At 39.3% G+C, this 26,215-nt stretch overlaps 1 protein-coding gene across 4 annotated transcripts in view; it reads left to right on the top strand.

Annotated features, from left to right (window-relative positions):
* Positions 1 to 4,379: 4,379 nt before the first annotated feature.
* ca16b (carbonic anhydrase XVI b) overlaps positions 4,380 to 26,215 on the top strand; it is a 113,901-nt gene continuing 92,065 nt past the window's right edge. Inside the window, exon 1 of one of the 4 annotated variants that reach the window (XM_039797294.1) lies at positions 4,380 to 5,163. In XM_039797294.1, the coding sequence (XP_039653228.1) occupies positions 5,079 to 5,163 (85 nt within the window). In that variant the 5' untranslated portion in view covers positions 4,380 to 5,078. The remainder of the gene's footprint in view (positions 5,164 to 26,215) is intronic. The other 3 variants (XM_039797295.1, XM_039797296.1, XM_039797297.1) reach the window with 3 other exon arrangements.

The following is a 26,215-nucleotide window of genomic DNA, read 5'->3' as shown; positions in this document are numbered from 1 at the left end:
ATTTTGTCGCAGCCTGCCCATATAATGACAAAACGTTTGTAGTTGTACACCATAACTGTATTATTTGTTTCTGTATCTTAATATAACCATTTTGTATCCATCCTAGTTAGCATTTGAATTCAACTGAAGATGAAGATATAATGCATGCATGTATGCAAATTCCTTGAGCAATTCAAGAAATATTCAGTTATTCTCTCTCATTGTTCTCCAGCAGCTTTGCATCATTTGATAATCGGTGATAACTTTCAACAATGCTCCGTGACTTTGCAAATTAGCGACATTTGTTGGAAGTGAAATGGATCCCTGAGCTTTGCTGATCCTGGTGCAAATTATCTGTAAAAGAAAATTAAACACTGATGTTTTACTAGACTTTTCATCAAATATTCTGGGATGATTTGTCGTCCATGTTGGAAGAAGACTGCTATGTGTTGAGAACACACACAAACAAAAGTAATTTGGTGTCTCACAGTTCGATATTATCGTCACAATGGAAGAGTAATATCATGTTTATCTTGTGTTTGACCTGTTACTGTATGCGTACATAGTGGCCATCTTCTTTGGAACAACTAGACAAACATGCACTATGCAAGGCCTCTATACACTGACATAAAGTAAACTATTGTGGCTTCATTGTACCATCTAAAATACGTTGACACTCTGACTATATTCTGAATTTCTTGGCTATTAACTCATCCATCTAAGTCCTGAGATTCGTTGCCCTTCTGTGACAAATTAATGTATTATATTCTTCAGGAGTGTCAATGACGGTCCTAGGTGGTTTGAACAATTGCAATGATTAATGGCAAAATGAATTTTGCAGAAACCCTCTACTGGCTTCAAATAGTAACTACTACCGCCTCAAATCAATAAAGTCATAACTGTCTTTTTCTCTCTCTGACAAACTTTTTTTCTTCTTTTGCTCACATCTCCTTATATCTAATACTGACCACCCAAATCTAAAACTTTCCATGTTTCTCCCATTATCTCCGCATTACATGACATAATTTTCATCCACCAAAATTAGGTCAACCACACTAACATATTACATCATGGCAAATCCTCTCTGCATTTGAGAGTACAAAAACAGAGTGTTTTAATTAACACTTACAGTACAATAAGTGCAGACTTCGTGTTATTTTGTTTAACACTGACTATCAGCGCAAGTCTTCACACTGAGGGAGACAGATGGCAGATAGAATATCAGCAATAATCAATACCGGGGATAGCAGCCAGATATACTGTTTCACAGGAACTGCAGAGGTTCCCATCTGCTCTTAGGGAATTGTGTTGGTTTGAGTATTATTGTTATCGACACCCTTCTGTTGTCAGGGGCAACTTTGTTTTGATGCACAATTGCAAAAGTTAAGTTCAAAACCTGAACCTGAAAAAAGGAATTATGAGCACATTCAATATCCCAGACTAAGCAGGCTGCGACAAAATTCACTTTTTACTTTGCAACGTCTACTCATTTGCTTGATTGTTTTCACACCTTTCCATTAGCATACGTCATGAATGCAGTCCTGTTTGTTGACTTTCCCCAGCACATGAATGCATCACGCAAGCAGGCAGACTTTACAATTCAATCCATACATTGCAACACAACAATAACTTTAAAAAATATATAATCAGACTTAATGTTCTTTGTAATGAATTAAGTTGTCTGTCATACTATGAAGAAATTAAATGGAACCAGTGATCGCCAAGGAGGCAAAGAAAACACAAAAATGGTTGGCGGCCATTCCAAATACTTGTGATTTCAGTAGCAAAACACCTTTAATCTTTGAAATCAAAACTCAAATTTTGCCATAGATTTGAACAGTTTGCCATCATAGACTAAATGCCTTTTGTCTGAGCCTTTTACAGACTACTTAAATTGGCTTCAAAAACAACTCAAAGGACAAGCCTTATTTTTTATAATGTTCTAATGCAAATATAACATAACCTTTTTCATATGAGTTAAGTCGACAATTGTTCACCACTGATCAAGACAGAAATACATTGGGAAAGAAAATTTTGTAAATGCAGTGTATCCCTCTTCTTTGCCATTTTAGTTTTGAGGCATATTTTTTAAACAGAAAAGAAAACCATTGACTTGCTGGAGGCTTACTTTTGAACCCATCTTTGTAGTTTTAGAGTGCTACCCTTTTTAAGTTTGTTCTGCACCTGGCTGACGGACACTTGCGACACTGTCCTAAAGCATAATGCAGAGAAGATTCAGTGCAGAAACATGACACATTGATGCGGAGAACTAAAGGACAGACCAACAAAAGATACAACTATATGAGGAAAGTAATAATGGTAAAAATAGCTTTTGATTAAATAATGTAAGAGATTGAGAATCAAATAAATTATATATGTCATAGCCTGAATTACATTACATAATTGATGCACAGAGTCGTACATTATGTACCAACTGTCAACATGTGCAATGTGTTTGGAAAAAATAATACAAGTGTGATTCTCAAACCACTTAAGGGCACAGGGAAAGGAGATGCCCGTGGGGACAATGCTGGTGTCAAGGCTGGACTCGCATAAATCATGTATATCGCAGCTTTTCTTTTCTTTTTCTAATCTGAAGCACAATTTAACTGTCAGAGGAAGTGTTAGGATGCCTTTAGTGTCTCAACTCCCAAAGGGTGAAAAAAGATTAGAATGTCAAATGTCACGGCACACTTTACAAATGCGTCACGGAAATACAAAGAAACATTGCGGAGAGCAGAGGGCATTGGGCTTCTTTGGTTTTGGTCTTTGCATTAAGCTCTTCATGACAGAAGAAATATAATGGGCGTGACTCATTTTACGGGCTGTGATTGCTTTTGTGTTTGGTAACTTTCAGAGAGAGAGAAAAAAAGCAGTGGCTCTGCATGAAAAAGCATAACTTTGACCAAATGAATGTAGTGTCACCTGAGTGCATTTATCAGACTTCCGGGTTGGATGCCATGAATTCAACTTACTGCTGTATTATTAATTGTACTGTTCCCTTATTTCACATGTTTTAGAAACCCACAGCTCACTGCATGCAGGGAGGTTAATGAGTGTTAGTGTTCAGGAGCAAATTGAGTTTCAACAGCGGCTGAGATGCAGCCGCAAAATTAGTCTGCAAGTACAAACACTCATCTGATGAAGACCTCCTTAATTGCATTTTGTTTTTAATATTCTCAAGTTAAGATTTGTCATGGAAAACATGTCATCCATCTCTTTTGTTTTATTGTTATTTGAATGCAACTTATTAAAAAACTTTTTTTTTTTTTTACACTTACATCCTTTTTTATTAAAGCTGTAAACGTGGGTCATGTCCTGCTTTAGCCTTGGCTTATTGCTTTAATTATGAACACAAATGCATGGCTTTTTAATTTTCGACTGTCTATTACTTTAGTTTACACTAGTTTAATTGCTGTTTGTATGCTTTTTTCCGAGGATGCATATTCCACTTGTAGACTGTATTATTACACAACATGAAAAGTAATTTGCTAAATCAGTAAATTGACATCTTTAAATTGCTTGTTTGTTTTTTTGCAGTCCAAAACCCAAAGATATTCTATCAGATAAGACAAAGAAAAGCAACCAATCAAAATTTATTTTGGTGACATATATTTTTCACCCTCTACACATAAGGGTAAGTTCCCTGGGTCTGTTGCAGAAACATTTTTGGAGTCTGACAGACTAAGACAAAACAGGAAAATAATTCAGAAACTACTGTTCAGGATAATTGCACTTGATCAGTCAAAATACAGTCCAGCCTGGAGGATCGAGCGAGGATGCCCATAAGGCTTTGAAAAAGGTAGGCATTTTGGAGAGGAAGCAGATGGCCCACATTAAAAGCAGAGGGCCCTTGTGACTGTCTTCAATGGCCCTGCAGAGAACCGGGTAATTAAATGAGAAATTTAATCAGATTCCTCAAATTAAATGTCCTGCTGGATAGTTCTGCAAGAACACCACTGACTACACATTTACCTAAGGGAGTGTCACCGATGGATGCATAATTCTCCAATCAGCACACACTCATACATGATGATATTACAGGTGATGATTACTGCTAAAGTATTCCATTCACAATTCTGCCAGCAGGAGGCAAAGGGACATGGCTGTGTGGCCACAGGAGGGTCGTTTTAATAATGGGGCCTGGGAGGAAGCAACAAAACAGGGAGATGACTGGATGGGGGTTGGAATTTGTGCATATAGCAGGGAGATTATTTTGAACAAGGCTTCAATCCTCTGTAGATTCTGAAATGGCCTTGCCAGTTTTTCATCATGTGTGATGCAACATGTTTGATGCAGCATTTAAAAGAGGCAGCACAATCCAGTCTGGACTTTGGTGACTTGACAATCTGACACGAGCCACTGATTTCGCGTGTCTTCCTTATCACAGCACCATAGACAGAAACCAGACTCTGTCCGTTCCGACTCATTTTGCATTCAGCAAATCCGAGAACCGCCTCCCCTCCCTCCGCTGCTCCCGCCCCGCGCTGGCTCCCTCTCACGCGCAGTCTGTCCTGTAGGATGGGACCAGCAGCCACATATCCATGCATGCCTGATCGCTAGTCCACTTCCTGGATGGAAGAACGGGACATTTCCAGCACCACTTTTCTTCGCGTTACCCTTCGTCACGCTGATGCCGCGGATAACCACTTAATAATGACCACGTGTAATCAATATTATTCGACTACTTTTCCCCCCTGTAGTTAAAGACAGTGATTGATCGCCGATTTATCCCTCTCCACTACGGGAATGTTGCTATCTGGAAGCCCGCTACAGGCACGGTGGAGTCCAACACGTTTTGGAATGCTTTTGCAGTGCCACGGTGTGCGTATCGTTTTATTCCTCGAAGCTAAAAACAGCCTCTGCTCGGGCTGGAGGCGAATAAATTTGTCTTTTTAAAAGAAACGGCGACTCTCTGCAGCCGAACCGCTAACCATTACTTTGATGCGCTGCCTTCGTGGCTGCTGTGCCAACTTCGTTTCTGCTTCGGTCGTGTGTATGTGATTATTTTTTTTATTTTTTATTTTTTTAAAGAAGAGAAAAGACTCGAAAACTTTCTCACCAGTTGCCTTCTTGTTGCTCTCGATGAATAGTCTAACATGCGGACAATACGGGAACCGAGTTATTGGTGGATTTTATCCTTAATGTTTTTAACCTTGCCCAAACACAAAGACTGTCATCCTGGTAAGTACTTGCAACACGGGTTAGCTTTCATTCGTGTAGCCAAACTCTAGTCAGACCAGTGGTGAATTTGGCTTTTATTATCAAGGGCTTTAAGCGACTTTTGGTTGTCGAATAAAGACATTTTCAGAGGCAGCGTTTTGCCTGGCTTCCACTAAGGTTAACTTAATGTTACAGGGCCGAGCTGAAATTAAACGTCCAACGGTTACGTGAACGCTGGGACGTTTAGCCTCCGTGATTTGTGTGCATGTTATTGATTAGGCAGCTGGACTATGATTGCGCAAACTAACGTCTCCCCGCATTAACGTTACACTAAACATTTAGTTCTGCTAAACAACTCCTGTTTAAGCCTGACGCTTTACGTTAGCTACATCACTCACTGAATGTTCATACAACATGGTGTCTCTGGAATTAATCAATCTCAGGAAATGTAGCTAATATAGTAGGCACTCAGATCGTTTGTGGTAACGTTAGTCATTGAGTTAACTTTATTTCCTGTGGAATTGGCAGTATTTACGTTATCTGTTTAAACCTGTAGTTTTGTTGTGATGTTTATAAGATGTCCCTAAGTTTTATTATAGGTTTACTGTAGTTGTGGTCGTGGTTTATGTGGAGGTATAGCTAATCTGTGTCTGCTTGCTGTTATGTGCGTAGGGAGAAACGAGGATAAGGGCGATAGTTAGCGCTCTGTGGATGGATGTTCTGTATGAGGGGCGATTAATGCCACCGCAGCACAAATATTGAGATGACAATGTTGCATTCAAATTTGTGACCCATCAAATTCTGTGCCGCTAGAGATTTAACGATTAAAGATGGATGGGTTGGTTGAATATTAATAAGTAGCTTATTAGTGTTGTACAGCCAGCTGTGATAAACTGGACACCCGTTTATCACCGCTATACAAATGTGTGACTCTTTCTATGTTTTTTTTTTTTTTTTTTTTTTCATATTTTCGTAAATACAGTATGTGCCCATGTTAAAAACTTTCGACCAGTGTTTCCCCAAGTGCTGCTCTCTGTGGGTTTGGAATAGGGCCTGAGTTAGATTAACATTAATGTAGGGCCATGGTGAGCCTCACATACTGGTTAAGGTAAGGGCTAATGTTGGGTTGAGGGTTCAGCAGACACTGACACACCAAAACTGTTTTTAAAAGGGTAAAAAGTGACAAATGGCAGAACATGTATACAGTTGCCAAAAGGAGGTCTGCATGTATAACCAATAAGCTGTATTGGCATACTTCCTGTGCTCCAATGCGGGAATGTCACCACAGCCACCAGGCACAACGCCGGTCTACTGAGTAAATACAGAGCTTTCCCTGGCTGTGATAGGCTAATGCTGCATTCACATTGCCTGTGCGGTGAAAACACAGGGCTTGGTAGTGTGTTTAGGCTGCAGCGATCAAACTTGTCAGTCTGTTTTGAGGCAGCGTGAGACTCCCGTACAGTAAACAGGAAACATCTCTGCCTCCATCGCTGCCACAAGAAAGTTTTAAAACATTAAAACACAAGCACTGAACTGCCCAGGAGATTGTGTAACAGCTGACTGTTTCCTGCAACATCAAGGTCCCTTGTCCCTTTTTTCTCTCTCTTTCTCCGTGAAATAAAGCTGCCTTCGCTCGGAAATGTTGACATCTATCAACGATCTGATGGAAAACACTAATTGTGAAATATAAAATCTACTTGTGCTACATTGGGGGAACACAACAGGACGTCACATCAATGAGCCATTTCAGTGACACTCGCCGCACCACCCTGCGGAAAATCGCCGGATGCCCTTTTGGTGATGTGAACGCAGCCTTAGCCTTCACATCAGACGGTCAGGCGAAAACGCAGGTCTTTCCATTCATTTTGAATGGGGGTAGTGTGTTTAGGCTGCAGCGGTGGCTCCACCATCTGGCGTCAGGTTACTTACGTGCCTTAATCAGCATTGTGTGAACTCGTTAGGCAAGAGGGTGATTGTAACGGATGTTCATTAATATGTAAAAGTTAACGTAAGTTCATTCAGAATAAATGATCAACTCTGTTAAGTATAGTCTAATAATACATCTTCATCTATTTTTGAGTGGAATACCAGTTCCTTTGTTATACAGCCCGAAATTAGATTTTGTGAAAAAGATCTCTACTCAGCGAGACATTTTACACTTCAAAAATACATGTGTTAGTTAGGGTTGGGCATCGAGAACCGATTCCTACTTTGAATCGTTTGAAAAATTACGATTCCAGTGGGATCGTTTCTTTATTGGATTCGTTTGGAGGATTTGGTTTCAAATCTGATCCTGGATTCCAAAGTTAACTTAAGTTAAGTTTTGGTTTTCGTAGCGGCCAGGCACTTGTTGTGTTGTAGCCGTGGAGCACAGTAAGTGGCGCTCTAGTGTGGCTTTATTTTACGTTGAAAAAGCCCAGTAAAACTGCAAACCACTATTGAATCAAAATAAAACTTTCCTCTTATTTGTGAAATAAGCATGTGACCCGTTTCAACTCCACCCCTCAAAGAATCGGAATCGATAAGAATCGGAATTGGAATCAGAATCGTTAAAATCCAAACGATGCCCAACCCTAGTGTTAGTGCTCTCTGGTGGACAAACTATGTAAAATACGCTTTTGGCATTTCTTTTGGCATTTCTTTTGGCATTTCTGCACTTCAAATTCTTGTCGAAGACACTAATAGATAGGCTACTAGTACTGTATCTGTGATAAGCCAATATTGGCCGATAATAAATACCCATTAGTTGACCAATCTGGTTCTATTATACCATTAGAAGCATTTGAAGAATATACTAAACAGTAGTTGCATCTACTTTCTATAATCAGTTATACATCAAATTTCATTATAACATGGTTCTAGTTAGTGTGTATCCCAAAGTATATTGGATGCTTCTATTCTGTGGCACGAATCATCCCCTATATTGAAGTCGCAGTGATGTAACACAGGAGAATGGTTCCTCTCTGAGTCACTCCACCCCCCCTCCATCCCGCCCACCCTCTCTACCCCAAAATCCCCCAGTTCCCTGCTTCCAGAGCCTTAGTTTGCAGCTTTATTGGCAAGTAGCCCTCCAGGCCCCTAACACATCTGAGTTTTCCCATATGATATCACCAGACCTCTGACACGCAGCAGACTGACGGACCGACCAGCTCCAAGGTGGTGGAGGATAAATCCAATTTGGCTATTTGTACACTGTCACCTAACCATATTCATCTACCGTCTAGGCCGGGTGACCTAAATCTTTATAATATAAATTTAGAGTTTACATCGTAGCTAGTATTACCAAACCAGTCCTAGTTAATATGAGAATAGAAGATTTGAAAGAGAGCGGGATTATTTCCTTCTTTTAAGTTAATACAGTATACCGGATTTAAAGACAAAGCTGTTGATGAAGTTGACCTGATTTTCATGAGATCTTAGAGGATTTTGTCTTAAGTGTAGACTGTAAAGGCAATAAACAGTAATATATAAAATGATCAGCTCATTTAGAAGAGCAGTCTTGCATCACTTTTCTCACTAACACAAATGTTTTCCCTCAAAATGTCAGGGCCTACAATAATATGGAGATACAAAAAAATGTGTTTTAAAGTTGTGTGGTTGGAATTGCAGCTCCTAGTCGTCATTAATTAGGCCTATAGAATCCTCCTGATTGCATCATTTAAGTAATGAGGAAATTATTGCATGTTATGTGAATATGGCTATACAAAAACAGATAAAGGCATAAAGCCTTTTGATACAGCTGGGGAATCATTAGTAGTATAGACAATAGGACCTTAATGAACAGGATTTTAGGAATTTGAATAAACAATTACTGCTTTTTGACAGACATAATGGCCATTTTCACTTGTGTTTACTGTAGTGTAGGGATGCCCTTATCTAACACCATTACTGTCCACTGCAAATAGTTTGGTGATCAAACATAATATTAATGTTATTAATGAGGTCCTGATGTACTGCTGTGCCAGCAGGATGCCAGCTGTCTGGACATCGCTGATGTTGGCCACGGCATCATTATCATCAAGGTTGTCCTCTATCTTCTCTGGATAATTGGTTCGATATGTACAGTACTGACAGAATATCTCAAAAGTAACTTTTTCCTGGTTTTAAAATAGCATCAGTAACATATGCTTGTGCTTGATCGTGGACGGGCTCAGCACACTATTATCTGTTGTCACTCCAACAGCTGCCTGTGCCACCCACTAAATGGTCCGATGGGGAAACCCTGCAACTGCAATCACTTTTCACTCGTGCAGATAAATCGCTGTTGGTCCTTTTTTGCTAGTGATACTCATCCTTTGCAGTGTTTTCCACAGGTTGAGAATTTACTTGTGGTGGGTGGTGAAGGATGTGGCGACGCGTGACTGCTTCACTGACGGGTTCAGTAATAAACTAGTCAAACGGAAGTTTATGAACTGTTTATTGAAAACAATGACTAGGCTACATAACCTTAACCGTAAATTTAGAAAGAAATAACTATTAACATATTAAACAAATCAGACTAAAAGATTATACAGATGAAGTGGAGCCATGATGTGCTTTGTCAATTAAATCTGGTTGGTTTGTCAAATGTTATGGTTCAGCTGATTACCCGGAGCTCAAATTAATTTTTTGAACTGTTTTAATCCTTGTTTTGGGGACCCTAAAAAGAACTCCTCTAAAGGCAGCTACAAACTGGGCCGATAATCGGCCGTTGGACAGCCTGGCGAGGTTGGTAACTCGAGTCTGTTCAGTGTGTTCCGCGCCGTCGTCCGTCTGAGGGGCTGTCGGCCTTCATTTTGGCCGACCTGAACTGTTCAGTCGGAGACAGGGCAGTCGGTACTCACCCGGAAATGGCGAGCGGAATGAGCGTGACTAGAGTCTCTCAAAATCTGACGAAAATCTTTTAAAATGACCTTTGTTGATCTGAAATGAAGACAGAGTCAGCAAATGCATGGCCTATTTCTCGCTTAAAATGCTTTCAGAAACATGTTTCAGTGAACTATTTTAGTACAATATGAGATCGTATTCTGAACAAGCCGCCTGAATTTCCGGAGAAAACAAAGCCACGTGACACGTTCGTCCAATTAGCTGCCGGTTTTCATTTTTTGAGCAACAGCACTACAGAATAGCGCCACCTGCTGTTATGGAGACGTGTTACGTCTCGTCTCTTCGGTGTTCTGATGCACTTTTTGGACCAACTCGGGGAGACTGATCAGTCCGACTGGCTTTTCTGCCGACGGTTGGCCGTCTGGTTGGTGTGTAACTGCCTTAAACCGATTTCTGTCATTCAAACTTTAAAACTTTTACAGCCAACTTAATAAAATCTCTTATTCTTCGGGCTGGAGTCCATAAATGCAGTTAATGGATACATAAAGGCACGGAGAACGGGAACTGAAGGATTGGTTAGCAACGATTAGCAGTTAGCTCCATTATAAAGATATGGAGTGGATCAGATTGCCGCGGAGAGGGTGAACAACCAGACTCTTAAAAAAAAAACGTTTGGGGAGCTTTCACAGCGGTGTGGTTGCGGCTCTACGCTTTATCAGTACAGTTAATCCCATGGCAAGACACTAGCAGCATGCTACTACTAACGATAGCCTCTGAGCCTGAAGTAAAGTGGGGGAGGGGCTGGAGGCCACTGGCCTGTGTGCGCTGTAAAAGAAATGCATTGTTGATTGTAAAAAAAAAAAAAAAAAACTTAAAAAAAAAAAGTATCTTTTAATACTAGGGACCTGCAAATTTGACGAGCAGGGAGTGAGTCTGCATTGGCCAATTAGTCAACTGCCTGCCTAACATCACACTCGTGTGTCTCGCTTTCGTAGCGTCGCACTCATTGTCTGTAAAAGTCAACCATGGCGAAACATGCGCATGCTGTTGCACGGGGCTGTTGTTATGTTTCCGTCAAAATCATGATGTTGCGGGCCATGATCCATTTATGAGTGGTGATCCGCAGCCAAAGTTCATCCATTTTGTTTGCTAAAGACCGTACATTGGCGATGAAAATGCTGCGTAGTCATAGCCGAGTTAGCGTTCGCATTGCCCTATTCCCCCAACTTTGTTGACAGTCTCAACCCCGTTGGCGAGCACTTTGGGTCGGTGAAGCCGGGCTGGTAACCCCCCTGTAGTATTCGTCACAAAATTGACCGAATTTTCAAAACAGACAGTGAGAGAATATACATGTTAACAAAGAACTTAAATAAATTATAAATTATAAATAATTATATATTTTAATTTCATATTATTTGTTCTGATACTGTAATAGTAAAATGACCAGTGACCTCCTACCTCATGTTTACATTTAATGTATTTGTTTTGTTTTGGTTTTACTGTAATGATAGTAATAATACTATGTTTAGATTTCTGAATGTGCATTTGTTAGGCACCATTAAATTAAAATGTGACTGTGAACAAAAATAAATCTGCGCATTGTAGTTTATGTATTTAGAAACAAAGCATTTATCAGTTAAAATGGGAAAAAATTGCATTGCAGGTCGATGTAAGGTGTGCGCCCCTAAATCTTCTGCCCGTGCCCCTAACATTTTAAGTTAGGGGCTACAGTGCTCCTATTAGTAAAACAAAAAGTTAGTCTGGATCCCTGCCCCAACATGATTTCTTCAAACTGATAATTTTTTAGTGTAGTATCATTTACTCCATACATTGCAGTTACATAAAATCTGTTTTAGTCACACAAAATAGGATAATTACGTTAAATTAATCATATTTAAAGTACCCTGAAAGTAAATGAACACTTTTTTAGGGCAGAGAAGGCAGCCAGAAAAACTGTACTGACTTTCACAAACTCTTGCAGAATAATTTTAAGTTTGAAATGATTTCTTGTAGTAAAGTATGAATTATTTCTCTTGGGTTCAGTGTTAATTTTGCAGAATGTCCTCACTGATGGGAAATGTTTGAAAAAATGGTCATAATTTCCTTGGTGTAGCAACCAAAAGTGCAACTAAACATTTGCAACCTTGTATTAGGCCTACTTTCAGAATTTATGATTAATTCAATCACTTTTTTGAAAAAAAATTCATGTCTGATCTTTGGCTGTGAGGCTATTTGTTTGTCATGTATTGGGCTTTTAAAAAAAAGGATACTTGCTCCCATACTAGATGTACCGTTGCTGTAAGTGCCAACACCAAAGAGTCATCTTAATCCCTGAGAAATCAAATTAATAGACATATGTTTTCATAATATATAATGCTATTAGAAAGTTATAAAAGTGCAGCATTTTGGAAGTTAGAAGCTGTGCTGCTGCTTTTTCTTGTAAAGAAATAGAAAGATGAAAGTTATGCTTACATTCGGTGTTATTTATCAAAAGGCTGTGTGTATCCTTGAGGTCTAACAGACATGTTCACTGCATTTTCTTCCTCATAAAATATTTGCCAAGCAGAATTTCAAAAACATTTTACATCCCACATGGGATACATCTGGATTCTAGCTATCAGTCTTTTTCTCTCCTGCCTTTGTTGGCACATTGCTTTTGATCAGTATAGTAGTGTGAAATCAGCAGAGGACAAATTCGTAAATGAACAAAATGCATACCCCCTCGTAAAGACATTGATTCATTACGCTACTAGGCTAGCGGTTAGAAACTTAACAGGGTACCTTCTAAAATATCTGCTGGACAGAAGCCATCAGACTGAACCCAGCAGGGTGGACTTAGAATGCATGCAGAAGTATGCAAATACTCTCCCACAGGGTACAAAATTGGCACCATCCACCAGCCAAATATTAGTAAAATATGCAAGTTGCTGGTAGATTTGCTTCACTCACCAGCCATAAAACCAATAATCTATTGAGTGGCTGGTAAAATTTGAACATTCACTAGCCATTTGGCTGGTGGACAAAAAAGTAAATTTCTGCCACCTATACCCCGTTTCTCCTTGCTCTTTAGTTGTATGTTATTATAATTAAATTTGCAGAGAATCGATACCCATCTCACCGTGTCCAGGAGCCGCGACTGAACCAGATGTGACCAGTGGACAGTACTGGCCTATCTGGAGATGCTGACATTAATACTGAAGTGGAATATTTCAGTTGATATGAGCCCAACACTATGAGAACAGTGTTTTATTTAAAGGGCAATTATAGTAATTTGACATTAATTGTGATTAAACTGTTTATTTGTGTAACTTATGTTAATCAAGGCAATTACTCGTCACTTCATTACTTGGTGTGTACAGTTGAGTTCACCCGTTCTTCCAGCCAAGATACTCCAAGCTGGTCACAGTACCATTTTAATCATTTAAAATGACTCACAGCCACTTCACTCCGAATCATTTCATCCGTCTTAGCAACATGCAACCTAAAACAAACCCAGGCGCGCGCACACACACACACACACACACACACACACACACACACACACACACACACACACACACACACACACACACACACACACACACACACACACACACACACACACACACACACACACACACACACACACACACACACACACACACACATACATAAACAAACAGGATTTGACCAGGCTGGTTCAAACGCGGGAGGATAAATGCTTTTGGGGAAACCAGTGTACACTTATTTCCTGTGCTACATGACAATAGTGATTAATGTCCAGACAATAAGGCACTGTCACGGAAGGACGTATACTGCTGCACTCAAGGACTTAGCCATATCAATAAATGTCCTGTGTCCTTCAGTCACCACGTCCTCTTTCCCCTTCAACAATCTTGCCGCGATGTGATACTGTGTCAGCTTTTACTTACAGCTAGACTGTCAGTCAACACTGCTCTGTAGAGATTGGACACAATGGGATCTCCAGGCTCCCTTTTCCCCCTTTTTCCTGAATTGTGCAATTGTGGGTCAAATGAGCATGTTTGTTTTGCGCTTCTTTTTTCCCCGTGGTGGGCTACATTCGAGATTGTCTTTTTCAGAGGCAAGGAAAAGCAAATTCATAAGTAGGCTATCCCATCCACGAGGCTCATTTTTCCTGTCGTGAATTATGGCGACAATCACTGAAGATATAGGATTAGGCTGTGCATGTTTTATCAAGCTCAAGGTGCTCTGCAGAATGCAAAATAAGCTTGTTTAATGAGAGTCAAGTTGCATTAGATGAATTGAATTTTGCATTAATTATGTTCTTGATATTTTGAGCTGCTGTAGAAAATGCCTCAAATATACCTGCGTATACCTCTTGTTACTATGCATTTAGGTCACTTTTAGTTCAAAATGCAGTCACTACAGTCTATATATAAACATGTAATCTTTACCCAGCTCTTGAAACTCTATGGTAGTCACTGTGTATAGTAGTTATCACAGTCGGGACAGACAACGGTTTTATTTGAATGCAACAGCAACATAATGCTTGAATGAAATTGAAATGACGCCATGCTGACAGTCCTTAGATCTTTGGCATTGGCTGTTACATTTTGTAAAGAAACACCCGAGGGTTTGGGTTTATGCAACTGGAAGCTTTAGCTGTGTTGTTTCTTTTTCACTGAGCTGCTTCTTTTAAACATAATTGACATTTTTTTTAATTTTTGTAAAATATTTATTCTCATGTAATTTGTTAGGGTTTTATGCCTTTTTTCTTCAATCTAACTGTATCTGAAAAAGAAATGGGATTATTATTAGGGGTGGGGGAAAAAATTGATACAGCATAGTATCACAACATTTTTCGTGGCAATACTGTATTGATACACAGACGCCAAGTATCGATATTTTATGATATATGTGTTGGTCAGTCTGTCTGCTTGACAATCCCATTTTGCAGCAATAAAATTGAAGTGAGATGAACAGACAGAATTTTCCTTTGGGGACATCATTTGAAATTGGGAAGAAGTTGGAAAAAAAGGTAATACATTGCAATATATCCCAGAATATTGCAATTTGTTTAAAATCGCAATAATATCGTATCGTGACAGAAGTATCTTGATGATATCGTATCGTGAGGCCTCTGGTGATTCCCACCCCTAATTATTATTTGTGTGAGTGTTAAAAATGTCTATCTGCTGATGGTTAATTTAGTTTTACATAAATGCAAAACAAACATTTTTGATTATGAATCCTTAAATTAGGATATTAAAGAAATGCACTGAGATATACATTTCATTCTCTGTACCTCCAGTTAGTTAAAAAAAAAAAAAAAAAAAAAAACTGGAAAAGTCAGTTACCTTTGGAGTTAGCTGCTGTTATAATCAGAAGTGTTGGCTTTAGATCAAAATAGCCAAACTTGAGATAAGAGCTCTTATCTCAAGTTTGGCTATTTTGATCAATTTACAAAACTAATTAAGGGTCATTCATCATGAACATATGTGGTAAATAAAGAAGAATAGTAGAGTTTAACACTGAGTTGATATCCACTCTTCCACGCCAGTGCTAAAACCACTTCATTAATTCCTTGTCGTAAGCTTTTTTTCCTCTCTCTCCCTAAGTGAACACCCTGAGAGATCACTCCCCAGGCTCTTTCCTTTGGGTTCCAAATGAGATTGATGTTCGGTTTGTTTCTCTCACACACTTCGACTGTCTCCCTGGGAGCTTTCTCTATTTCGAGAAAAAGCTCTAAAACAACAATAGAGGTGGGGTCATTGGTAGTTAACCATGTTACTAAAAGACGGCAAAGCATTTCAAGTGGTGCTAGGCCTTTTCCATGTGCTTAAAATATTGTATCTAATAATTTTACCAAATTAATTTAGTGAGAGGAAAGTGTGGTATTGTAAAAATGACAGAGGCAGCTAGTGTGAAAATGTGATGTTGGTTTATTTCAGAGGCTTCCAAGGGAGAAGATGTGCTGAGTTGGATAGTTTTGGAGGCAGAACAGTAGTTTAGAGACTACCCTATCGATCCTGTTGACATGCTCCCCTTTGGGGAATGCAGATGATTCTGTTCTTCAACACAAACATTCAAACCCTCCTGGTAGTGGAACCCTAATTAACTAGGGCTGTGAATACCATGGCCTTTTCCTTTGACATTTTCATATTTCAGAAAGACATTGTTTAACACTTCCTCAAAAAAGACAACTCGCGTTTATAAGACGGTGAAAAGACAAAGCGGTCGGCAGCTGAATTTGTTGAATGTAAAAAAAAATAAAATTCAAACACCTTCTAGTTGATCCCTGGGTAATTTTAGCAGCTCTGTCGTACATATTCCCGCATGTGTCTGCTTTATCTGTCAAGAAATGGTGTGAGCTGAATGTGTGACAGCTGCCGTATGTTATTGTCACTGCTAATCCCCACCTCACAACACAAGTGTTTACCACAGCAGAGCAGACCTATCCCCAGGTAACCACTAATCACTCAGGGATTCCAGAGATCATCTGTCCCAACACTTAGCAGCCAGCGTAAGGAAGGTGGGAGCTAGCAACCACTCTGCCTCCACAGCCTCTCGGTTCTCAAGACAATCAACTGCGTCGCTGTAATGTTTAGAATGAAATGTTTTTGAATAGGCTTTATGTCACAAGTGACATTACTGAGTGCCGTCTAAAATGGAAGTGGTTTCCTACAATATAGGTTAATCTTGTATAAAGGCCTATGAATATTATAATTGTCCTGTCAATGGATGGATGAACGTATTCTTGAATTGGTAAAGAGGATTCAGAGAGCAGTATTAAGGACATTCACCATAGCACTAGCAGGACTCGTAATTTTGCAGTGACCCATTGTTTCCATGTCTAACGGTAACCGTAGCCTAGATATGAACTGATTTGTGCAGAGCTGCAACAATTAGTCGATTAATCAATTTCAACACGAACGGGGCCGTATGATATTGTATGAAAATGTATAAATGCAAATGTATATGCAAAAGGACATGATACGGTATGATATTAGGAGACCGCCGGCTGGTCAATTGACGCCGGTTGGTCACGTGACACCAGCTGGCTACGAGCTCCATGACGCCAAGCGGCAGTGGCTAGTTGTTTAGGCCGCTACAGAGCTTTGTGACGACGGCTACACCTCCATTGTATCAGCAGCAGTAGTTGGTGGTTCAGTTACCCGAAAATAGGGGACTTTGAGCCGGGTACAAAGCACTGCGAGCTGCTGGACAATTAAATTTAGTCCACAAAATATGAGCGTTTTTCCGAGACTAAAGTTAAGATTAGGCAACAAAACGAGTAGTTAAGACATTTGAAGCCATCATCTTGAACTGTGGGCAATTGTAACAAGGATTTCCCATCTTTTACGATATTCTATAGGCAATAATCTAATTAGCAGAATAATTGATAGTTGTAGGCCCTCGATGTGTGATTATAGGAGACTCAGAAATATACAGTAAATGTTAGCCTGTTTTAAAGGTCAGGATATGAAGACTTATTCCATTATGTCTGTCATTTCAGTGTCATAGCCTCATCATTACTGTATTATGATGAATTAGTCAGGTGAAGCAGGCCCACATGAACTACAGTACTGTATAAAAATGTGAAAAAGGCACTTGCTCACGCCAATTTAGGTGCATGTACACATGTAGGTGATGAAATCGGTGCCAAGGTGCCTTCAAAAGGTTTGATGTAAAATTCTATGGTTATCTATTGATGGAGGTTAATGTTGATTTGACCAGAATGAGATACACTTTCATATTTTAACAGACAAAACAGCAGGCAGCTATGTATGAAAGCAAGGCCAAACAAGTGTGTGAATGCAGCAGAGCCATGGTCTAAGCAGATGTCCTCATTTGTTATGAGTTATATGTTGGCATAAATAATGGGTAGTGTAATAGTCTTGTAATCCCTTTTGGCAAATTATTGTCTCATTGTGACATGCCAATGGATTTCTACCATCACACAATACCTCTAAAGATAATCAGCAGGAGCATGTTCTTATTGTTAGGACCACAGCTATGAACCTCTGTATTTTTAAGTTGTTGAGAGGGAAAGAAATGACCCTCTTAAAATCATAGATTAAGGTACAGAGTTGACTAGAACACAGGTTGAATTTTATTCATTTTTGAGGAAACTGAATCGGAGACCCTCAAATTTGACTAAATTTACTACCATTGGTAAATAACATTTTTTAAATAGGTCTAGTCTTAGAAAATGTTTATAGCTAAATGTATTGGTTTTAACAGTTAGAAACAACATGTAGTTTTTGAAACACCATGTAGTTTTTGTTGCCAATTAAAACCGTGGGAATGAGGGTAGGAGGCAGACAAAATCTTGGTGTGAAAAAAGAACAGATTTTATTTTCTTGAACTCACAATTGCACCTATGTTTAGACAGTGTAAATTTATTAAAACATGACCGTGGGTAATGCATATATCATGAACCTTGGAATACTTACAGCTTTAGTGTGCATGACCTCCACAAGAAAAATATCAACTTACTGTGCAGAAGAAAGTAGGGCCGCAGCTATCGATTATTTTACCAATCCAGTATTTTATCGATTATTTCATCAAGTGATCAGATAACGAATACATTCCTATATTAAAGAGCAATAGTAAACATACAACAGAGTAAATAAGACCGGTCTCCTAAAATGAACAACTAATTGGGTTCGTTTTTTTTTTTGTGAAAATGTACTTTTTCTTTATTGCTTAAATTGCATAAAATAATCTCCTGTCAAAGCTAAACCCATTTAGTGCATTTAAGTGCCATATTACATTATTTGTTTGGAAGGAAACTATTTCTAACTGAAACTTATGTCTCAGGAGCTTCCGCCCGCTCTCGTCCCGGCGAAGTAGTAATCTCCTAGTGGTCGGGGGAGTGAAGCGGAGGGGCCGCGGAGTGCGCTAATTCTTGTCTCATTTGTCGTCTGATAAACCGTAATTTCATGAAATTCAGTGCCCCATATTGCCATTTTCCAAGGTACTGTAGCGGTCATATTTTGCGGAGACAGAACTTCAGTTAGCAGCTGTAGCAACTGGAATTCTGTTGTAGTGCGAGATCCAGCGCTGGGGGTCACAGCGCTCTTCTGGGTCTAACCTAACCTGATCTGGCGGAACGGAGTAAGGGCGGTCCGCGGTAAGCACGTTGTGCGACAATAATAATTCAGCAATGGTTTCAGCCCTAAAAGACATTTACATTTAATTTGAATTATAAAAAGGTTTAAATGAAACCCTGTAATTTTAGACATTATCCAAGTGAAGCGCGGAGGAAGCGTGCAGTAAATGCTAGAGATGTTCTGATTCCATTAGACTCATACAGAGTACTGATCCAATACCCACGTGTTAAAAAATACATGTTTTTATTATATTTTAACAGCTGTATACTACTAACCCCGTATGGATGTGATATGATTGCTATTGTTTTTGTTAAACTATTTTTGAAACATAAACCAACACAAACGATGAACACCACAGAACTTTCTTTTATTATCCAGTTTGACAGTCAGTCATAACGGAAAAAGAACATAAATATACTACTTTTTAGGGTAGATTTTCTTCGGGGCTAAATTACGTGGTGCACAAACTCCAGTACTCGCCGATACTGATACTAGCATTTTAGGCAGTATCGGAGGCTTTTCCGATACTGGAATCGGTATCTGAACATCTGTAGTTAATACACCGCTAGTATCCGCTTCATACTGTAGTAGTCCCTTGAAACAATGTCCTTTTTTTTTTTTTTTCTTTCATTGCATTATATCATAAGAAGCTCAAATTATATATATTTTTTGCACTTGTAACAGTAAACCTTACATACTAGTGAGGCTGCTAAAGAGGTATCAAGTGCATTCCTCTTCATGGTTTTATTTATCATTTCTAAATCCAGCCTTCAAGTATTGATTAGAGTCCAACATCAAAAAGCATTTAAAAAGGGAGGGAGGGAGGAGGTCTGACTGCCTGCATGGCCTCGGGCGGACATGAAGACCCTGTTTGGAAGTGATGCATGCAAAATCCTAGTGCAGGGATATTATTTATGGCTAACATTGAGTCATTTGGCCAGTGAGCTACAGGTTATGTATTTTTCATCAGTACTAAGCAAATGTTTTCTACAAAAGCACATTTCGACAGGTAGGCTATTTGATTCCACATATTTTCCTGAATTTGCAGCTTTATTATAGAAGTATTTTACAACTGAAATCCCTTTTACTCTAGCTACAACAACATGCATTTTCAGCCCAGATGTCGCAAGTTCAAATCGCCGTCTCGGCAGTATCGGTGTCACGCTCTACCTGTTGAGTTGGATGGACTCATTTACATTGCCAATAATCGACTATCACCATTCATGAACACCAGTAATGCGTGAGTGTAATGTATCCACCAGAGGCAGCAGAATTTATTTCAGAATCAATAACTAAACAATTCATGCAGGGCTGCACACCGTGTCCTCAGGAATGACCTCATAAGCTCTTGGCACTTAAGCGATCCAATTGCCACATATTGAAAATTGAAAACCTCACTTTACACAGTAAATTTTCTTGACATTGTCAGAGCGGTTATGTACGATCCTGCCACTGTGTGTGGAGACACGTTTGAGGATTGTTTATTGTAGTCTGTGAAGGGAACAAGCTATAGCTGGTCTAATAAACAGGTCACTAGCCCTGAATTTGTTTAATCTTGTTAATGGTTTTCATCAGAGCCCCTGATGCACTCAATCAGTGAGCATGGCAGCTATTTAATGCATTTACTTCACTGCACCAGCGTTGCCCTGAAAGAACACTCAACAGCACCATTCATATTTACTATATCATTTCACCATTTCTGAGTTGCGGCCATTTAGTGTGTTCAGCCTGTGTGTGTATGCTATGTTAAATGTTGACTTCGCCACAGGAAGTCATGCAGTTTTAATTCATTTGCGAGTCCGTTTTGGTCAAACAATAGAACAATTGTTCTTTACCAGCTATGAATAGAGTCAATACATGCCAGGATGTGTTCTGTTGTTTTCTTTCTTTTCATTTTTTTAAAGGAAGGCTGAATACACTAGAGACTTTCATCTAGACCTTTTCGCCCACATGCTCTATAAAAGTTGTTTTGATGTCCTGTGTTTCTCACTTATTCCCTGTAAAAGGTTAAAAAACAGTATAACACGTGACACATTGCACTGCTCAGGCCATATCACCTCATATGAATCAATTTACCTTTCTTAAGAGGGAGTGCACTGCAGGAAATGCGAGCGTCTGACCTGAGAGTGGGTTGAGAGTTGGTGGAACAATTGGATTTGATAATAATGAGATGGCCTTATCCACTTTTCTTCAGATACGTTTTAGAGAAAGGACTGCAGAGCAAGTGTGGCTTAATGAAAAAGTTGAGACTGCCTTCTTTGACCTTCCCCCTATTCAGCTTGCTTTGTTGTTCAAGTTCCCAAATGGAACACAAACAAAAATGTTTTCTTTTTTTTCTGTTTTGGAGGAGGTCCAAAGCTGTAATGCACACAATACCTAAAAGTGTGTGTTTGGCAGTGTTTTTAAACTAAAGGTTGGTTTCAAATTGTTGTCCCATTACTATTTCTACTTCTCTCTACTTCTCTTTACAGTATATCTCTCTATGAAGTTGTGTTTTGTGGTTTTTAGCACCCTGCATGAAATTGACAAAAACAGCTCAGCTCAGCTCAGTTGACTGTGCAGTACACTTCCTGTCAACTAACATGATGACCGAAAAAGCCAGACAGACCTTGACATGCACGCAGACCTGATCATATGCTCAAAAGAATTAAAAAAAATAGATAAAGACAAGGCATCAAGGACAGTTTTCTATTTTTCAGTTTTATTTTTCATTGAGAAGCTGAAAGAAGAATTTAACTCTAGACTAATGGGCGCATTTTCACTAAATACGGCTGCATTTCATTGGCCCAAGGGTGCCGATGTCCTCTTTGCTGAAACTGCTTGTTTGCTTTTAGCTGTGTAGGCCTAAATATCTGCATTTGGATTGAAGTTGTTGTTTTATTATTTCTGAGCTTCGTTTTAGCCCTAAGGCTCAGCTCTCTCTGTTCCGTAGCTTTGGCTGATCTTGGCAGTTCTCATGTTCCCGAGGTCCTTGGTGTGACTCAAAAACTTCCGGGGATATGTATCCTCATCGCCCACTTCCCAAGGAATGAGAAACACATGCACTCTCAAGATCAAGCTCCACTTACCCCCCTTTCTATGCTCGACCCACAAGCTTGTTTTACCGCTGTGACTTGTACTGGCAGCCATGTAAACCTCCACACTCTGTGGATTGAGTCAGGTGTTTGGCATTTGAATTAAAATGAGCACATTTGAAATGTAGGGGAGTTTGTCATAAATACATCTTAGTAATTCAACAAAACACAAAGCCAAGCCGATGTTCTCACATTTGACAGACACTATGCATTGCAGATGAGATTGTACAGACAGCAGCTGTCTTCCTCAGTATGCACCATTTGTTCCTCATATACATAGCAATCAAGAGTCTGCCCTTTATACACTCATGATGCCTGTGAAAAACACAGCCCACGTCTATTTAGTACGAATTCAGACAGAATAATGTAAAAGTTGTTTTAAGACTGTAGTTTGTCTAATTAGTAAATTTAATGATATGCCTTCTCTCTCCCTCTAACTAAAGGACAAGCTGAGAAAATGGGGATGGGTGACGTGAATGAGCTGTGCTTCCCTCTTCCTCAATATCTACAGTGTCTGTAGCTGTATGAATGTAAAGCAGGCCAGGAGAATGTGAACAATAACAACGCTGACTGACGTGTCGGAAATGTATTGACTTTATTCAAACGCACATTTTGGTGAAATACTTAATAAAGTGCATGCTCTTCAGGGAAGTTAGTGTTGCTGAGGTATTTTCACTTTGTTTTTGAGCATCTGGTTGATTAGTGAAGTAGTGTCAGCCAGGACACATTATACATCTCTAAAACAGTGCAAGTGAGCTCAGTTGACTTTGCCTTGATCAAAAAGCTTAAGTAGCACCATTGCCCCAAGGGATTTCAGCTATCACACTGCGACTTGTCATTCACAGTTTAAGGTTAAGGTTATATAAGTGTGTATAAAAACCGCAGAATACTGTGATTATCTTATTGCTCTTAAAGGTTAAGTCTCTTCATATTCTAGTTCTGTAGCTTTCGTAGTCAACAAATCCCAACACCAAAACGGAAAATGGAGTTGCCAAAGCCCGATACAGCTTATTCATCTGTGCTATATCCAAAAAATGCATAAAGACACATCAATGATCACCACAGTATTGTTCCTTTGTGACATATTCCTTCATTACCATTAACACGGGCGCTGTAGTTTATTTTGAGGCAATCCCACAGACATCATGCTGCTTCAGAAATTACTCACACGAATGTGGCTGAAAATAGTCCCCAACAAATAAATAATTTACTCCTGTTGAGTAATGTTTGCTAAAAACTACATTGCCTAGCTGTTTTAGGAAATATTTTTTAAAATGAAAGTATATATTCGTGACCTGTTTAATAAAAAAAAAAAAGTCTTTTCAGTAGGGAAAGTGTGAAAGTATTGAGCGATTATAGAACAATGCATTGTTGGTTTTGGTCTTTCCATGGGTTGATAACTACAAAATATAGAATATTGTAGTAATGCTAGTGTTCTATTTTCAGCTTATATAGGCCATTCACCACCTATTACCATATGATGCACTTTCACTGTGAGGTTACAGTTGTCATTTTCACATAACTCACATTTGCGAGTGGAATCAAATGTTTAGCACATTTGACTCTGTTTCTGTGTATTGATAATAAGCTTAGCCCTAACACTATTTTGGTGGAAAGAATTGTTTTGCGTTGTTATGCACACATGCATTTTCTTCAAAAGTGGTAGCACACAATTAGGACAGCAATCTGAATATGTTTCTGTTTATTTCATGTATTCTGGCCCCTTCTAGTGGTTAATGAGTCTGGAATCGCCTAATGCAAGCGATTACCATACACTGTTAAAATAAGGTGATTACTGATCTGTAGAAAATAATCCCTAAAGAAAAAAATCTACTATCCCATTGTGCTATTGTGAGCTTTTAGCTATATGAGGCTTGAAACAATTTGTTGCTTAAAACATCTTAACAATAGTGTTTGATGTGTACATTACATGGACATTGTAACTCGGAATGCGTTTGATAGCTTATCCATCCCCAAATAATTCTCCTGGTGACATGAATGTTCCAGCACGGCTGTCCTTCACATACCTGATGCTAACATTGCTGATAAGATTGATATTTTAACGTTGGACCCTGATGACTAATGGAAGTTAAACGCTCCTGTGGTTGTCGTTAGGCTGCTGTTTTTCAAGGGCTCCCAGGAGGTCCTGGCTTGTTGTTGAGTGTGATATTATGGAACAAATAGCAGGGCTTAATGGTGGTGTAGATGATTTAACCGCCCTCAGGGCAATGAAAAAAGGAAAATAATTTTGTATGCCTAGACACTGTACAAGGTGTTGTTCTCTAGGTGTTTTGAAGCCTTTTATTTTCTCCATGGTTCCTAAGAACATACTCGGATGTAAAAATCATGCAAAGTTTCACAATACCAAAATGTAAATATACCTCTGAGCCCCAACTCTCTGAATAGAGCATCTCATTTAAAACTACCGGTTAACTCGACATAATTGCCATTCACTTGTGTTTTCTGGATTTAAGATTTATGAATGTTGTTTGAGTGCTGTGCAGCTCTCCTCCGTCTCCTTCAGGCCCAGCTCCGACTGTGTTGTCTGCTCTGCTCTATCGGAGATGCTGTGGCTTTAATCCTTTGCCCACAGGGGACGGCTGACATGCATGAGAGTAAACTGTTGACATGGTGCTGTCTCCTGTGCTCTCTGATCAAAGACGGTGCATTCCTCCTGTTTCACAACCTGCCTTCAAATATGCTCCAAGTCTCTGCCACAGAGACGCCCTCCATCTCTGTTTCACACTTTATTCTAACCCCTGTTTTCCACATTGTGAATTGATATGTCTGATGATAGCAAAGCAGCCATTTATGACTTCAACCATTTAGCCTCTATGAACTTTTCATCACGCATTGAATTTGATTTGATCAACACTAAGTGTCTCACACCATAGTGGGGACCATTTTTGTAGTCAGTAATGCTCTGACTTTTAAGTGCAGGCAAAGACTTTGCTTGATGTAGTGCTTAGTTTAATTAATCCCCAGTAATGATGCAACTATTAGTAAGAGCTGAGCTTGTGTTAAGTGGCTGGAGGTGTGTGTGTGTGTGTGTGTGTGTGTGTGTGTGTGTGTGTGTGTGTGTGTGTGTGTGTGTGTGTGTGTGTGTGTGTGTGTGTGTGTGTGTGTGTGTGTGTGTGTGTGTGTGTGTGTGTGTGTGTGTGTGTGTGTGTGGTATTTAAAATGTATGTTTACTAATACATTGTGTAGATTTGAAAAAAAGTGCATGTACAATTACAACCTACAAAACACCCAAGACTAACCAAAGATCTTAAGAACCAACTACCCTAATAACTACTAAATGGTCCCAATACATGTATTCCATCAGTCTAAACATTGGTTAAATAGGTAAGATACAATCAATAGAGACATCAATCAATAGGAAAGTGAAAATAGCAGTACAATTTAAATGTATTTCAGAGTAGAGTAACTAGTTGAGAGTGTTATATACAATAGTTGTCATTGGTACATTGCTATACAGCATGGCATGTGCTAATACAATAAGTGAAGGGAACTCCTGTCACGTGTGTAATGTAAATGGAGATTTTAAACTGTTAATGTTGTTGGGAAAATCTTAAAACAAGCACAATCTGTATCTGTTTGGGTAGATAATATTATGTAACAAAGTATTTGTATTATGGCGCTGAAATTGTGGTTCTTGTTTGTATAGCTCTTTTGCTAGTGTTAGAATGAACAGATGCTGTGACACGCATGCAGAGACTGTTCTGATAGTTTTAGTGTATTTTTGATGTGAGATTATGTGCACTGTAAGTGTGCTACTGTTTCTAAAAGCAGCTGTGTGAATAGTTTTAAAACGGTGAACACCGTACAGTAGTGAGTACAATTTGTAACCACTTTCAAAGCATACTGTGATACAACATGGGTTTTCTATGTATTGCAGCAGGGACCAGTGATTTCTGCTTCCATTTTGAGTCTGGCATATTGTCATCTCTGCTTTTGTTTTAGTTTTTCCTGCCATTCCCATTTACACAGAAACAATCTGCCTACCCAATTGTTGGCATCCTTTTAACAACAGGCAACCAATATTAGCCAATACATCTCTGGGGTTTTAATGCCACAGGGGGTTTTGACTGCTTGAAGCAACACATTCTGGTTTTG

The sequence above is a fragment of the Perca fluviatilis genome, chromosome 4, assembly GCF_010015445.1.
Source record: "Perca fluviatilis chromosome 4, GENO_Pfluv_1.0, whole genome shotgun sequence".
NCBI lineage: Eukaryota > Metazoa > Chordata > Actinopteri > Perciformes > Percidae > Perca > Perca fluviatilis.
Note: the sequence above shows the minus strand (reverse complement) of the source record. Positions and strands in the feature narration are given on the sequence as shown.